The sequence below is a fragment of the Cuculus canorus genome, chromosome 2 (genome assembly GCF_017976375.1).
Source record: "Cuculus canorus isolate bCucCan1 chromosome 2, bCucCan1.pri, whole genome shotgun sequence".
NCBI lineage: Eukaryota > Metazoa > Chordata > Aves > Cuculiformes > Cuculidae > Cuculus > Cuculus canorus.
In genome coordinates this window covers 91,059,349-91,073,847 of record NC_071402.1, presented here as the reverse complement: position 1 = coordinate 91,073,847, position 14,499 = coordinate 91,059,349, and the positions used below count along the sequence as shown (strand labels likewise).

Sequence of the window (14,499 nt, the reverse complement as noted above, 5' to 3'; positions counted from 1 at the left end):
GGGAGTCTTTTTCAATATAAAGTGTCATCTAAATAATCACACCATGTAAGAAGAACATTTCTTAATTAAGATATCTCCTGTCACTGTAGTCCTAGTGGAAACACATTATTGCCATGGTAAGGACAAATACTGCAAAGTAAAGAGGCCTAAAATTTCATTTTGACTGAAGTCATAAAAGTGAAGAATAAAAATGCCTCCAGTCCTTTTTATTACTCATATCCCCCAGTCATCAGGGAACACTCAAGTTCATGGGCTAGATGTAACTGTATTCTATTTATTACTTTATTTTGTTTATAGATCCTTTTTTTTTTGTCCAGTTTATTCCTGTTGTAACAACAAAACCAAACCAAACCAACCAACCAAAAACCTCCTCTGCCATTAAATCTCGCCTTCTACAAAAAATAATCTCGGGTCAAATAAGATCTGGCAGTATCACTCCAAAAATATCCTCAAGTGATTCTCTGCAAACAGATTTAGGTTATCTATGACAAGCTAATGAAAAAAAAAAAAAAAAAAAGACCATTATATAAATTTTATATTGAAACTAGTATGATGCACATGCCATAAAAGCAGCAAAATTAACTGTGCCTCCTGCAGGGAACATCTTGCTTGCTGCTCTGAGAATGAAAAAATCCAGGAGAGAAGAGCAGGAGAGAAGAGCAAAAAACACCAGCAAACAGAGTTGAACACAGGAGAGTAAATTAAACACTAAAAACATCAAGAGAAAGAAAGTATCAAAAGAAGTGTTCAAGCACGTTCAAACAAAACACAGGTACTGTGTTGAACACTGTATAAAACTGAGCTATGCCAAACTCCCAGTGCCTCACTTATGAGCTTTTCATTAAAACAAAACCTAGTTGAGGAAGGTGTTCACTTCTTCATGGAAATGCTTTTGAACTAAAAAAACACACAGCAGTGTTGAGGTAAGAATAAGCACAGTGAAAGCTTTCATGAAAGAGACTTTTGGTTGTGTGAGGGATTACTGATAGCATGTGCATTTTTCCACTTTTGCAAAAGGTAAACACGATCTTGACACTGCATGGAAGGAGTCCTCTATGTGGGAATTGCACTGACCATGAAAGACACACTTGAAAAAATCTTTTCATGCCCCTATGAACACAGTAGATTAAAAGAGGTAACATACAGATACTGCTTAAAAGCTCAAAATCAGATACCTTTTCCTCAACCGTGCTTGCTCATCATCAGCTGAGACCACTTACATAAACTATTCCAGTAACAACTTCCCTACAAATGGATGGACGAGAGCTAGTTGCCACTTCTTAGATCAAATGACTGCCTTGGACTTTTGATAGAAGTGTACTACAGAAATATAGGAACATGGACCATCTTGCCTGCGATGATCCCCTATGGAGCAGATACCTAACATATGCAGTTTGAAAGCAGATCACCAGGACTCTCATCTACCCCACTCCCATCAGCCTCTTGGCCCCTTCTCTCCCGCAATCAGGGAGCGGCTATCAAGCCCAGACAATAAAGTTCCAAGTCACTTTCTGTGGAATAGGTGGGGACACAGTGGTGTGTTGCACTATTACCATATGTACGTCTCCATCAGAAAACCAGCTCGCCCACCCAATACAAAGCCAACAACCTGCTGTATCTATCACGCACCTCCCAAACTCCTCCCATGCCACCAGCACCCGACACTCACCACAGAAACAGAGGGCTCACTTGACCAGAATGCATCCTACTACTTGCTTTGGCACCACCTCCTTGGCCTTAATCTCCTCTGCCTTCCTAGCTTGCCTTTCCCTCATCTACACTGCCGCTACAGGTGAGCTGTTGTGAACTCCCAGTTTAGAAACACAGTGCTAGTTTCACCTCAAAGGTGAATGGCCCCCAAGGCCATTCAAAGCTTGCTGTGGGTGGTCCTCCAGCAATGTCTCCCTCAACACTGCTCTGATGATGATTAGTAAAAAGGTCGGTATTATCTTTGCCAGAGCACACCAGTCAGAATCTGCTAATTGCCACTTCTTGCAGTATCACCAAAAATCTTGTATCTGCACTGAAGATCCAGCCCTGCTACAGCTGCAGTTGCTTGCCTTCCTTGTGAGGACTGCAGTACAGGCTTTCTGAATGGATGGTGTGGCTGGGGAGACAAGTTTTACCAGTATAACTCATGGCCCAGTGCATTTTCCTGTCTTCATTAAGGGTTTACACCAGTGCTGCTACCTTGGAAGTCTGCCATCAATATGCAGGTCAAACCCCCTAGACTGGGAAAAACCTCTCTATTGTTTTCTGTCTCATGAACAGTTCTTCAGAAACTATATGTTTTTTTTGGAGAGCAGGGTGTTGGAAAACAATTGATATGCATAAAGAGCTCGGCTTCACCACTGAAAGTAAACTGTATGCTTAATAAGATGAAATGATTCGGTCTCTGTGGGCCACAAAACAATAGCTTCACTGTTGCACTGATACCTTACAAGTCATGTCCTCACGTCACCCAAAGCAAACTGCAACAGGGGCTGCTCCACAGCTCAGATGCCCTTTAAACTTCTTAGCTAACCTCCTTTACCTGCTCTGGTTTCCCTCTTTAGCACTGACATGAATCAATTGCTTCAGGAAACCTCAATTCCTTCAAAAAAACGAAGTTGTCTTTTATGAGGTTGTACTCAAGTCACCTGTGTTTCTTAGAAATATCCCTAACTTTTATTCTTTACGCCAGGAGTTGAGATTGCATAATGAAGCAAATAACATCAACAACTGTAACCGACTTAAAAGGGAGGAACAGCAAGTACAGCTTTGTCTTTTCTCTCTCTGAGCAGGATGAAAATCTACTAATTACTTTATTACAGTGTGGGCGGAAAAAGGAGTGAACTTCAAATCAGCACAGCATCTAACACAGTATTTCCTTCATAGCGAAGAATGAAAAAAACCCCAAACCTAGAATAAATCTCCTTCCTCAGTTCCTCCTTTTGTTTACCCCAGGTTTGAGGTTACTTACACAGTGGCACAATATTAAAGATTCCATACACATCTCCACGCCTCAGAGCATAAGCCCACCTTTACTTGTCTAACACTAAAAAGAAGCATTTCCTAGAGGGAAGGTACTACTCAATGCTCAGGATGATGTTTCGCACATCCTCTTTCTTTGATCTGTCAAATAAAAGCCACCGCAAGAAAACACATGCTAAACATTACATTATTTTATTTTCCTGACACAGTTCTATACTTACTTGCTCTCATTTTATGGATCAGCATTACTGATACAGACAGCCACTGGCAGCAGCCAAAAAAAAACCATGTAAGGCACAATGAAATATTCAACACATACATTCATTTTCAAGAGAAGGCAATAATAACAGAACACCTGGAACTGGAGTCTTTTCACAGGTACCTTAAGTTATAGCTCTGAAGTCAAATGGGTTTTAGCAGTTTAATTTGCCCTCTTGATACTCAAAGAGACAGAGATTATTGCATTACTGAAAAATGTACCACCACCACTATGCAACAGCAACAACCAGGGATCTGCAAAATAATGAAGAATACCACTCAGGCATCAGAGAGAAGACAGGAACGGAAGATTCTTCCACGGGAAGCCCTTCCATGAGGAACATCCTCAGGAGCTACAATCCACCATTAGCACAAGGCATTCTTACCTGTGTGAGTGAGCATGTGCCGCTGCAGAGAATTTGCCCATGGAAAGACTTGAGGACAGTAAGGACAGGGGATATTTTGCAGGCAGTCTGAGTAAGTGTTCCTCTTTCCTCTCAGCAGCTTATCTTCAGCAGTTTCCTTCCCATTGTCATTTGTTCCATTTCTGCCGCTTTCTTCCTTGAAATTGTCAGTGGACTGCAGAAATGGGCTAAATTTATTAGTGTCTGTGGTGGCAAGCATCTTCTCTATGCTGGCAAACTCCCCACTTGACTCCAGATCCACACCAATGCTAAGTTTGGGCTTATTTTTTGTTCCTTTCTTTCTACCTCTTCTCTTAGGCACCCCAGCACCAGCAAGAGGAGACTGCTCTGGATCACATGCCTGAGTCAAGTCACTGGGCAGGCTGGAGTCTCTCTGAACGGTGGTCACGATTGTCACTTTTGCTTTGGCGTTCCCTGATTTGTCACACCCAGTGGAGCTGCTCACTGCCTTGGGACCGGCGTCTGCAACCTCCGTTTTCAGCAAAGCGGGGGCAGATGACACAGATGAAATGATCTGTGCAATAGAAGCCAACGGTGGCAGCTCTTTAGTTACTGGAGGCTTTGGCAAGAGAGGTGGTGGTGGTGGTTTAGGCCTCAGGGGTCTCAGCAAGGCAGAATTGCCAAGGAGAGCTGGGGAAATGATCGGGACAGTCAAATGCAATGAACCTTTCAGTGGCTGGGGATGTCTGACAGCCCTGTTCTTCTCTGAGTTCCCATTGGCACCAAAAACCAAAGGACACTGCAGACAATTATAGGCTATATCACTGTTCCCAGAAGCAGACAATTCTTGATTTCTGGCTTCATATGGGACATCATCTTTATCCCTCTTCAGGGCTTTGGGGATCGACAGGTCTATAGGCTCCATGGAACAGTCATAGAAGGACAGGGGAGAAGAGCCAAACAAGTTCTCCTGCTTCACTTGCACAGCACTCAAGTTTCTGTTCTTCTGAGAAAAATCCAACGGCTCATCAAAATCCATCGGGAAGTTGCCCGCAGGTTCAAGTTTGATGGGAACGTGAGATGATGTCCCAAGAAAGAAGCCATTTTGTGGCTCCAGGAAAGGCGTCATGGGCCTGTGGTCCATGTAAGTGCTGTCCTCCAATAAAGAAGGGTCTGTCTGGCTTTCCTGGGCACTGCAGTCCACCACTAAGATGTGATTTTCAATCTCCCTTTCTTGCACGTGCAAGTGCTGCTTGAGGATATGGTGAATGCAATTTCTCTTGGCTGAAAAGGCTGAGCCACACTCCTTGCACTCAAATGGCTTCTTCTTCTGGCAGCCGCTATGTGTCCTCATGTGAATGCGGAGGGCCCGGTAATGCTTCATATCCTCCCCGCACAGCTTGCACACAGTGTCTGGGGAACAGAAGGCATCCACCATCTCTGCAGCATTACTGGTGACATATTCAATGTTCTTCTCTATATCCTTCCTGGTCACTTTGAGGTGCTTCTTTCGCAGGTGCCTCTCACAATTAGCTTTCACTGTGAATGGGTAGTGGCAGATTTTACAGATGTAAGGCCTCTCCCCGCTGTGAGTCCGCAGGTGCCGGATCAGCGCTGCCTTGTCAGCTGCGATGTAGTCACAGATGTTGCACTGGTATGGGGAAATACCCAAGTGAGAACGGATGTGAGCTCTCAGGACACCAGAGAAGGCAAATACCTGGTCACAGAAACGGCAAGGGTACAAAACTTTCCTCATGGTTGGGGCTTTCTTGTTTGCTGCCCCTGCAATGATGGCTTTGAGGTCTCCTTCTGTAACCTCTTGCTTTATCTTGGCTTCCATACTCAGAGGCAGGAGAGCTTCGATAATGCTGTCCTGCTCCAGTTGTGTCTTCATCTCATGCTGAGTTAAAGGCTCTACTTTGGGTTGGAGGAGCAACTGCGAGGAAGGACTCGATTTGGCTCCTGGCTGAGGGAGGTGAGAGTTGGAGGAGGACTCCACCGAGCTTTTGATCAGCCTCAAAGGGGGAGGCGGGAGGCTTGGGCTGATACAGCCAGGGGAGGCTTGCTGGGCACTGATAAGAGGAGGAGGTGTAGAGGTTGCGACAACTGTTCGGGGTGTTACCAAAGGCTTTGGCTTCAGTGGTGGCATATGCTTGAAAATGGACTGCACAGGGACAGAAGGTGCTTTAGAAAGTGGAGGAAGACTGATTTGAGGAGGCGCGGAAGAAGCCATCTTCAAGATCTGCTGAATGTCTGCCAGCTCAATGGCAGACTCATTGGAGATGGGTTTTACCACAATACTGCTGTCGGGCTGAATGATAAAACCCTTCTGGAAAGGCTGCAGAGAGAGAAGCTTTATGTTTTCTTTTGTAGGGGGAAGGACTGAAAATGACCCTCCCACAGAGGCAGCTTCCAGAGGAGAGAGGCTGAGCAGACCGGTGCTGCCAGGTTCCTGAGGTAGGTTACTCTTCAGTGCTCTGAGCCGCAATTCTTGGACCTCATCATGTGTATTGGCCTCCTGCTTGACAGGCTTGATGTCTTTGGTGTATTGTAGGCCCAAGGATGCCATGAAGGCTTTCTGGTCTGGGTTTTCGCTGGATAGGGTCACGGACCGTGACTTGTGCTTGTCTTTTCCCTGATTCATCACGTGAGTTTCTGTGTGCAGTTTGAGTGCTGAAAGCATGGGGAATGCCTTGTTACATGTCTCACAAATAAATCGATGGAAGTCACTGATGCACCTTCGCAAATTCGTTTCACACCAGACCTGCAAGACATGCAAAAATATTTAGAATAACCATCTCAAGCTGGAAAGGCATTGTTTGCTCCTGCAGAACAAGAACAGTTCACACACTCTTCCACTGCCCATGTTAAGGCATTTAAAGCAGCCACCACCTACATGGCATGGAGATATTCCTGCTCCACAACCTTTAGTCACCTAAGTGGTGTATCTGAATTAGGGGCTGATTCTCCGTAAGTTCCCTTCAGTAAAGGCAAACTCCTTCAGAGGGCTATTCAGATTCAAGTACTTTTCCATCCTGAACTTCCCTTCCAAAAACCTTTCTCATTTCACTGACAGAACAAGAGCCTTAGTAGACTATACAGCAGAATTCACTAAGCCAGCAAGACTACCTTCTTTAGCCAACTACAAAGAAACTCAGAAGAGAGGAGGTAAAACAAAGGCATCCAAGAAGGCAAAACAACATAAACCAATCAAAATAATATCCCCTAAAAGCAAATCAATGAAACACAGAGCCCAGAGCAGAAAGGCTTTTGGTTAGTGAAGTCTGATTACATTTATTCTCTCAAGAAAAACAGTAACCTCACAAACGGACTTTATAGCTGTCCCTAAAAACAGTCACAAAACCAAATGCTGTATTTAAATGCTACCCAGATAGCTCATATGTTGCTAAGGCTCCATATCAAAGAAGACCACAAGTGACAAATTAAGTAGAGGGCTGGCAAGATCTTCTTATACTTTAGACACTTTGTTCAGATACTTAAAAGGTCTTGCCTCACAGTGTAAGCAAACTTATTACAAAGGGAAAGCCCCAACACTTAAATCCTTGAGCAACTTTAACCCCTCCTGATTTTCTAGTTTTTACACCCAAACTACTGGAGTTACAGAATGACCTACGTGGCTTCTGTGGACCAGCAGCAAATTTCAGGTCTACCACCTTGCAGCCTTAATCCTCGCAGAATAAGAAAAGTGCAAATACTTAATAAGCCAGGTCCTGCTGGATTGTGGTGTTGACCGATTTCTTCTTTTTTTCAAATAGGTAAGCAGCTTCATCCAGACCCAAATGAACTAAGGCAGGCAGTGTTTGATAGAGGGAGGAATAATATCATCCAATAGAAAGATTTATAGTTTTTGGAAAAATATTTACAGGCTATCTCCTTGCCTTTCCCCAGCCACTGTCCCTCAAAGTTTCATGATCTTCAAACCTGAAATAAGGAACATAGTGGAAAGCTGTCTGGGAGTGTTTTATGAAGATGTCACCGTTTAGTAAGTAAGATGACTTCCCAAAGTTTTTTGTGATAAAATCTCTTTCTCCACAACTACATTCTTGTTACAATACACTAAAATAAATAATGTCTTCCCTATCATGTGGCCTCCTCTACTGATTTTAGATGTGGGATGGTTTCAGGAAGGAGATAACTAATGGGCTGGCTAGAATGGTCAAGAGCCTAATATTACTGAAGTTTTCCTTTAAAGTATTTTTACAGATCTTTACATCACTAGTTATCCACTGGAATACTGAAAAACCAATTGCAATGTTCCTTTGATGAAAAAAAGAAAAAGGAAAGGCAGAAAGTGTTTGAAGTCTACACAGACAGTGGTAATGTGGTTTCCACAAAATATTTGACGCCCGTCTCTACCTCATCAAGGATGAGTCCTTCTATGAATTCAGAAGATACGCATTGTGTCAGCTGGTACCTTAAGCTGTCAAGAACAGAGAGTACCTGAGAAATGCGGGGGAACTTCCTACAGGAGAAGTCCGTGAATCCCAAGTCGTGGAAGCCTGCTGGAATTGAAGGGTTGTTCTGAATGAAAGGCTTTCCCATGGGATCTCTGGGAAGCTGCTTGTGGATAACTGCATTATGGCGCAGTAAGCCCCGATGAGTACGAAAGGTAATACAACAGATGTCACACCTGGAAAGGAAAGGAATAAAATAGAAATTACTTACTGACTGCTGCCAGCTTAAAAACTAGTATCCTCTTGCATTAGGATAGCCTCCTTCCTCTTGCCCCATGTTACTAAGAACCTGCTAAATCCAAAACAAAGCCACTGCATGTCAAAAATTATCACCACAGAAAGGTGTTTTCAATCACAGCCACCTTCTACAAGTTTCTGGCTATGAAGTTCACTGCAAGTTTAAAGAATACAGCATAAGAGAACTAAGCGTCCCACATGGGCAGATGGCAAAGTAGCAGCTGAGACCACAGCCTTCTGACAACCTTCCCATTGTCTGACATAAAACATTTCAATGGCTTTACATCATTTACTAAAAAATACTATTAAAATAAAATACCTCTTAAAAAAATGAGTGACAAGGAGAGGTGAAATCAGACCCAAGTACAAATAGCACCTTTTTTTTACTGCTTAAAACATACTACTGCACACCAAATACTCACGTATGAATTTTCTCTGCCTTGTTTTTCCATAAACTTTCACCAATTTTTCTCCAAGCTGTTATGAGAAATGTACTATTTTAAAAGGAACAAGGGTACTCCTTGAAGATGATGAGGGTCAGAGGAGGAAGACCTGAAACAGGTTCAACACTTCTGACACTCATACAGCCCCTTCACAGCCAGTGTGCTCAAAAGAAAAAGGCAGAAGCAACATCCTTTCCTACCCACACTCTACTGCTATGATTTTGTATTTTTCTTAAGTTCTCAGATCCCGAATTCAACTAAACAAAAGTTTCTCACATAAAGACGACTTGTGTTAAATAACTGAAGGGACTGGAAATGCAGCTGTGCTGCAGGCAGTAAGGACTATGCAGCAACATTTGGCCACACATGAAAAAACAAGCCTACTGCCTTTTAAATATCTGGGATTTGAGCTCCGTGGCATGATGGGTCACGACCACTCTGCATTCAACGAGTGACACACAGTCTCACTCAACACAATTCGTTGTGGTTACAGCTCCAACTTGCAATCAAAGCATGGGTTTCACAGAAACACCAGTGAATGTGAAACAGTCAGATTTTGTCAGTGAGAATATTATATGCATAAGGAATTTTTCATGTCTCCTGCCTTAGTTCTCCCCATACTGTCTTTGCCTTCCACATCAAGGAAGAGAACATGTGCCTACTCATTAAAAAAACATCCTGCAATTAGAAATTACTTCTGACAAAATCCTGAAACCACCCCCTCCCTGTCCTGTCCCTAACAAACTCCTATTGTTGTTCTTTTTATCACTACATAAACTTCCATAGACCTTTTTTATTCCCTGAAAGTGACGAGATAACTGAGTCACCCACAAAACAACCGGACTTGCAGTCTCTGAGTGGTGAAAGAAGCAAGTGTGAGGTATATGTAACATGGCCTTTGTTATCACTGTACCCAGAAGGCTGGGACATAAATATTACACGCTGGAGGTGTAATCTGTTTTATCCCCCCTGTCAATTCACTTGCATCCTACCTTTATAATTATTGCCAGCATCGTCCCTGCATTCCATTAAATATCGGACCAATGCCACTTACAAAGTAAATGTTTACTTAAAGAGATTTGCTAAATGTGACAACAATCTTTGGTGGGAGGGCGGGAATGTCAACACGTAGTGCTCCTCATGCATCACGATCTACAGCTTTCCTACAGCTTACTTGCAGCACCTATGCCATGATGTAAAGCTTGCATCCTCAGCGAAAATAGAACCACCAAACCTGCTGGAAGAAGGAGAGCACTAAAGGGTTAGAGCAGTCACCTGAAGAACTTGCAGGCTACTGAAATAAATTCTTTTTTAGAGGTGACAAAAACACTTCACATGAAAGCAAGCAGTGCTTCTGGCATGTTTCTCCTGGTATGTCAGCATATGGACAAGGAGGGCTTGCAAACAATGCTCTTACAACACAAAGACCATCACTGATGATCTGTGGGTCCAGCTGCTTTCCAGAGGGATGCAGATCCTCACCTCAGGGCCTCTTGGGGCAGCTCTGGGGTCCCTGATGTGCCTGGCCTCCCTGGGACCAGCAATCCAATGCAGTGGCCATACCCCCTTGTGTGTGACTGGGCAAGCACAGCTATCATTGATGGGACCGCAGAGCTACTGGGAGAGCTGGTGCCTGCCATAGTACCCCCAGGAATTGGGCTGAGGAGGAGCTAGTGCTCCTGGGCAAGCATCCAGCTCACTCCACAGTGTAGAGCTGCACCTCATCCATCTTACACTCCCTCATGTCCATCATCTGTGTGACATGCTGATTTTGAGCACTAGTTTATTTAGGTCTCCCATCAAAAGCTGTACCTGAGAGTAAATCTTTCAGAGCAGAGACCCGTGCGAAAATACTTCACAGTACCCCTGTATCAACCAACTACCTCAGGACAGTAAAAATTTGCAATTTAAAAATAGTGTTTTTCATGCAGAGGGAGCTGCCTCCCCTCTCCTAAACCACAAGTAGTATGTCTTGAAAAAGGAATAGGTACTTCCTCTCTTTTATAGCACATAGAATTAGACACCCCTCTGTATTTTTCTCTTTCCTCCTCAGTCTTCTATTTTCCTTGCTGTGAGTGAAGTAACAGCAAGCAAACAGAAGCTGAGAAAAGGATCAAGCTTGTTTTCTGTTTGGTCAAAAAGAAGCTCCTGCTTGAAAAAAAGAAACATCCAGATAAATCACACCTGTCCTCTCAAGATGCAGGCACTTCAGGGCACAGAACTGCACGATGCCCTGGCTCAGCACCTTTCCCTGGTGTCACAGCTTACAGAATCACACAGGAGAGACTTGTGGATGCCCTTCCTTCCTCTGCAGTCAAGGCAGACTTGTAAAGGCAGCTGCAGCTCAGAAAGCTGGAATAAAACCAGCCCAAGAAAAGCCCTCCCTGGGAGACGTGTGGAGCAGCCTCTGTGAGGCAGGCCCCAGGCAAGCAGGTGGCCTGGCGGGCTCCAGCAGCCGTGCTGGCACCTTGCACCCATGCTGCTCACCAAGGACAAGAGAGGTCATTGTAAAGTGGCTCTTGATGCTGAGGGGTGTCACCGCACTGCCGGCTGGTGAGGTCTCTCAGGCTCTGCAGTCCTCACTTGGGCTTGTCAGTCTTTGCTTCGGATGCGAGCTATTTAAAATACATGTCCCGTTTGCCCAAGTATATGTACTTTTTTTTTCATGTGTGCGCGTTTCTGCTGAGTTCCCTCCCCTTCACCTCAATAGGAAGGGAATTTGAGTTTCTCCCAAATGACCTGACTTGAGCTTTGAAGACAATCAGCAATGCAGATGCAGATATGAACGTGTACTACCTCCAAGAAAAACTTCCAGGTACTAAGCTTCAAATCCTAACTAGTTAAGGCATCATGCTGCATTGACTAAGGCTTGTGCTAATTTTAAATGGAGTAAGCTCCCATGCCTAACAATGCATTAACTGGAAGCATTATTTTTTTTAAGGAAGCCTAACTATTAATTTCTCTGTTTTGTCATTGGTACTATTTTCCATCTTTAGGTAGTGTCAATGTCGACAGTATTTTTAAATCTAACACCACAGCCTAAGAAAGACAAAAAGAAGGAAATCTAGGTGATAGGAACATTTTTTCATCTCGCTTAAACTGCTTTACAAAAAAAAGTTAACAATTGTGGAAAGTCTGAGAAGTCCAGTATATCAAATAAGACATTTGAAACATATGGTAATACTTTGCTCATGATGAATTTAAAAAAAAACAAAACAAAACACCGAATACTGTCCCTCTCCTTACAATTTCACAAGTATGTTCACGTGGACTGCCAAGTCAAACACAGATAGTGATAGTGTGGCTGCAAAGAACAGAGATGGGAACAGGTTCTGAGGTTGCTAGCTGAACAGGCAGAACAATGGCTCAACACCTGAGTGGAGATAAAAGCCCTCTACTTGCAAGGTAAGTTTCCAGATGTAGCAAATAAAAGCTGCCATGTTATCATGTGATTGCTAATCTTGGCCACAGCTTTCCATTTTTCTATAAACATGACTGCAGAGCAGAGAGAAGAAAGCTGTTCAGTTCCAAGCACAGAGATTCAATTATAAGCAAAAAGGAAAAAAACCCTGCTTTTAGCAGCTAAGTCTGCTTTAAAATGAGCTTCTTTCTCAACTGCCTTTACGTATCGTATGAACGATTTCAGAGTCGTTCATACCTTTACAATGTGAACGTAACACTAAGACTCTGGCTTGCTGGCAGAGATGTACAAAGCAAGTCGGTGAGAAAACAGAACTGCTAAAGCACAAAAGCAGAACCAAAATATAACCATGTGACGACAGTGCAAGGACCGGGCTGACCTTGGTGCTCAGGCCATAGATCACACCAGGCGAGTCTGTTTAATTATTACTACACCAGTCACCTTTTTCACTTTTTTTTTTTCAAATGCAGACTAGGTCTCTGTGTAAAAACACATCATTAAAAAGATTTCTACTAAAACAAGTTAGTATTCTCGGAATCTGTAATGCTAATTAGGATATAAAAGCATTTTAACAAGCTTTAAGAAATAGTCAGTACTTTGTGCAGCTTGTTCAAGAGGTGAGACAGGATTTGCTACACTTATGACATGCGGCACCTATGCAAGAAAAGTTTACACAAGCGATGCCCGTTGCCTTGCATTACACTCTCCTCTGAGTCAATTCCAATTTGTCAGCAATGGAAACAATAGGGTTTTTTCTTTAAAAAAAGAAAAGACACTTTAGAAAGGAAATGCAGAGCCAAATTTTAAGCAAAATTAATCAAGTCTTGATTTTGATTGACAGTAATGCAGTCCAACATTCAACCCTTCTAAACTTTGTATTTCAGTAGTCAAGATGCCCCTGACAAATACTTAGATGTATCATTCTGTTACCAAGAAATTAACCAAATGCTGTGCTCTGCACTACCTGAGAGTAGCAGTGGGAAAGGGAAAGTGACATTTAGCATTCTTCTATTTATACTTCTGTAACCACGCAAGAGCAGACCAAAACTTCTCCATCCATGCAGCAAACCAACATTATATTGACTATGATGTGCATGTCAAAAAATAAAAAGTGTTAATTTCTAGGCCTTATCTAAAATAAAAGGCTTGGTACCATTTTCTTCCTTTCCTGCCTGTGCTTTCTAGCAATTGTCAAAAACTGAAGCAAGGAAAACAAACCAAGTATGAAACATAACCTGAGACAGAAGTCATTAATACACAGTTACAATATTGTCATCCAACTCTTCCCACTAAACCTCCTAATACGTACTGTATATAAATTTCTACCTTTGTTGTTATTACTCTCCTTTCTGTCTCACATTATATGTAGAATTAATGTGTCTCTCCTTATGAGCAAAGACCTAAAAATACTACAACTGGGCAGAAGAAAAAGATAGGTGATTCCCTGCTGTTGATTCATGTCCACGTCAGGGACAGAAACAGGCTCCCAGCTTCCACTCCATAACATGAGCTGCAGAGGAGGCTGACAAGGAGGGGGAAATGGAGAAAGGATCATTTTAAACGTAAGGGCTTTCACCACCTATGCAAGAAAAACTAGCAGGTTACAGACACATTCTCCTTCAGGAACAGATTCCTTTGCTTCTCTCTCATTTCTTTTGGAGCAAGGCAAAGGGAAGAAGACCGGAGAGAGTAAATTGGTTTCTGCTCCTGTGCAACCCCACCCAAGTCCAGATACTGGTCTCTTTTGGATGAAAAACCTTTCCCGGTCTCCACACCCAGGGCCCTGGGAAATAACATCCAACAGCTGCACTAATCTCTCCCACTTGCTGCAGATGAGTGACGGAAAAGCAGCAGTGCTGCGAATGCCGCCCCTGCCTCCCTCCCGGGTATCCCTGTAGGTCCTCCCACTGTCCTGCGATGACTGTTCCTGCCTCCTTCCCACCCAGCATCACAGCATGTCTCACCCCGAAGGACCTGTTGTTCTCCCAACACTGCCTCGCCCAGTGCTATGTGTCTGAGCTGAAACCACAAGCTGCACAGTAGCACTGGGAGCCAGCTCCCTGCCAGGCACAACAGGCTGGAGAGGCTCCCCTTTCCCAGTCTGTTGGGGGGCGGACACAGCTCGTCAGAAGTTCAGTGCACGCTGCCTCACTTCCTCAGAAAAGGCAGGACTTTTAATTTTTCCTGCCTCCCACTGGCTATCCAACTTTGTCACCAACATGTCCCATTGCTCCTTTTAATCCTCTCCCTCAAAGAGGCCATCCTTGGGTGCAGCAAAGGCTGAAAGGACGGTGCCAGCCCTTCTATTAATAGAGGGATGCACGACG

The 14,499-nt window shown here is 43.6% G+C and overlaps 1 protein-coding gene across 6 annotated transcripts in view; it reads right to left on the bottom strand.

The window, feature by feature from the left end:
- The window catches only part of RREB1 (ras responsive element binding protein 1), a 125,628-nt gene that overhangs the window by 18,302 nt on the left and 92,827 nt on the right, over nt 1–14,499 (bottom strand). For all 6 annotated transcript variants that reach the window (XM_054059740.1, XM_054059738.1, XM_054059743.1 and 3 more), the window contains 2 exons: nt 8,058–8,247; nt 3,618–6,360 (listed from right to left, as the gene is read on the bottom strand). In XM_054059740.1, the coding sequence (XP_053915715.1) occupies nt 3,618–6,360; nt 8,058–8,247 (2,933 nt within the window). The remainder of the gene's footprint in view (nt 1–3,617; nt 6,361–8,057; nt 8,248–14,499) is intronic.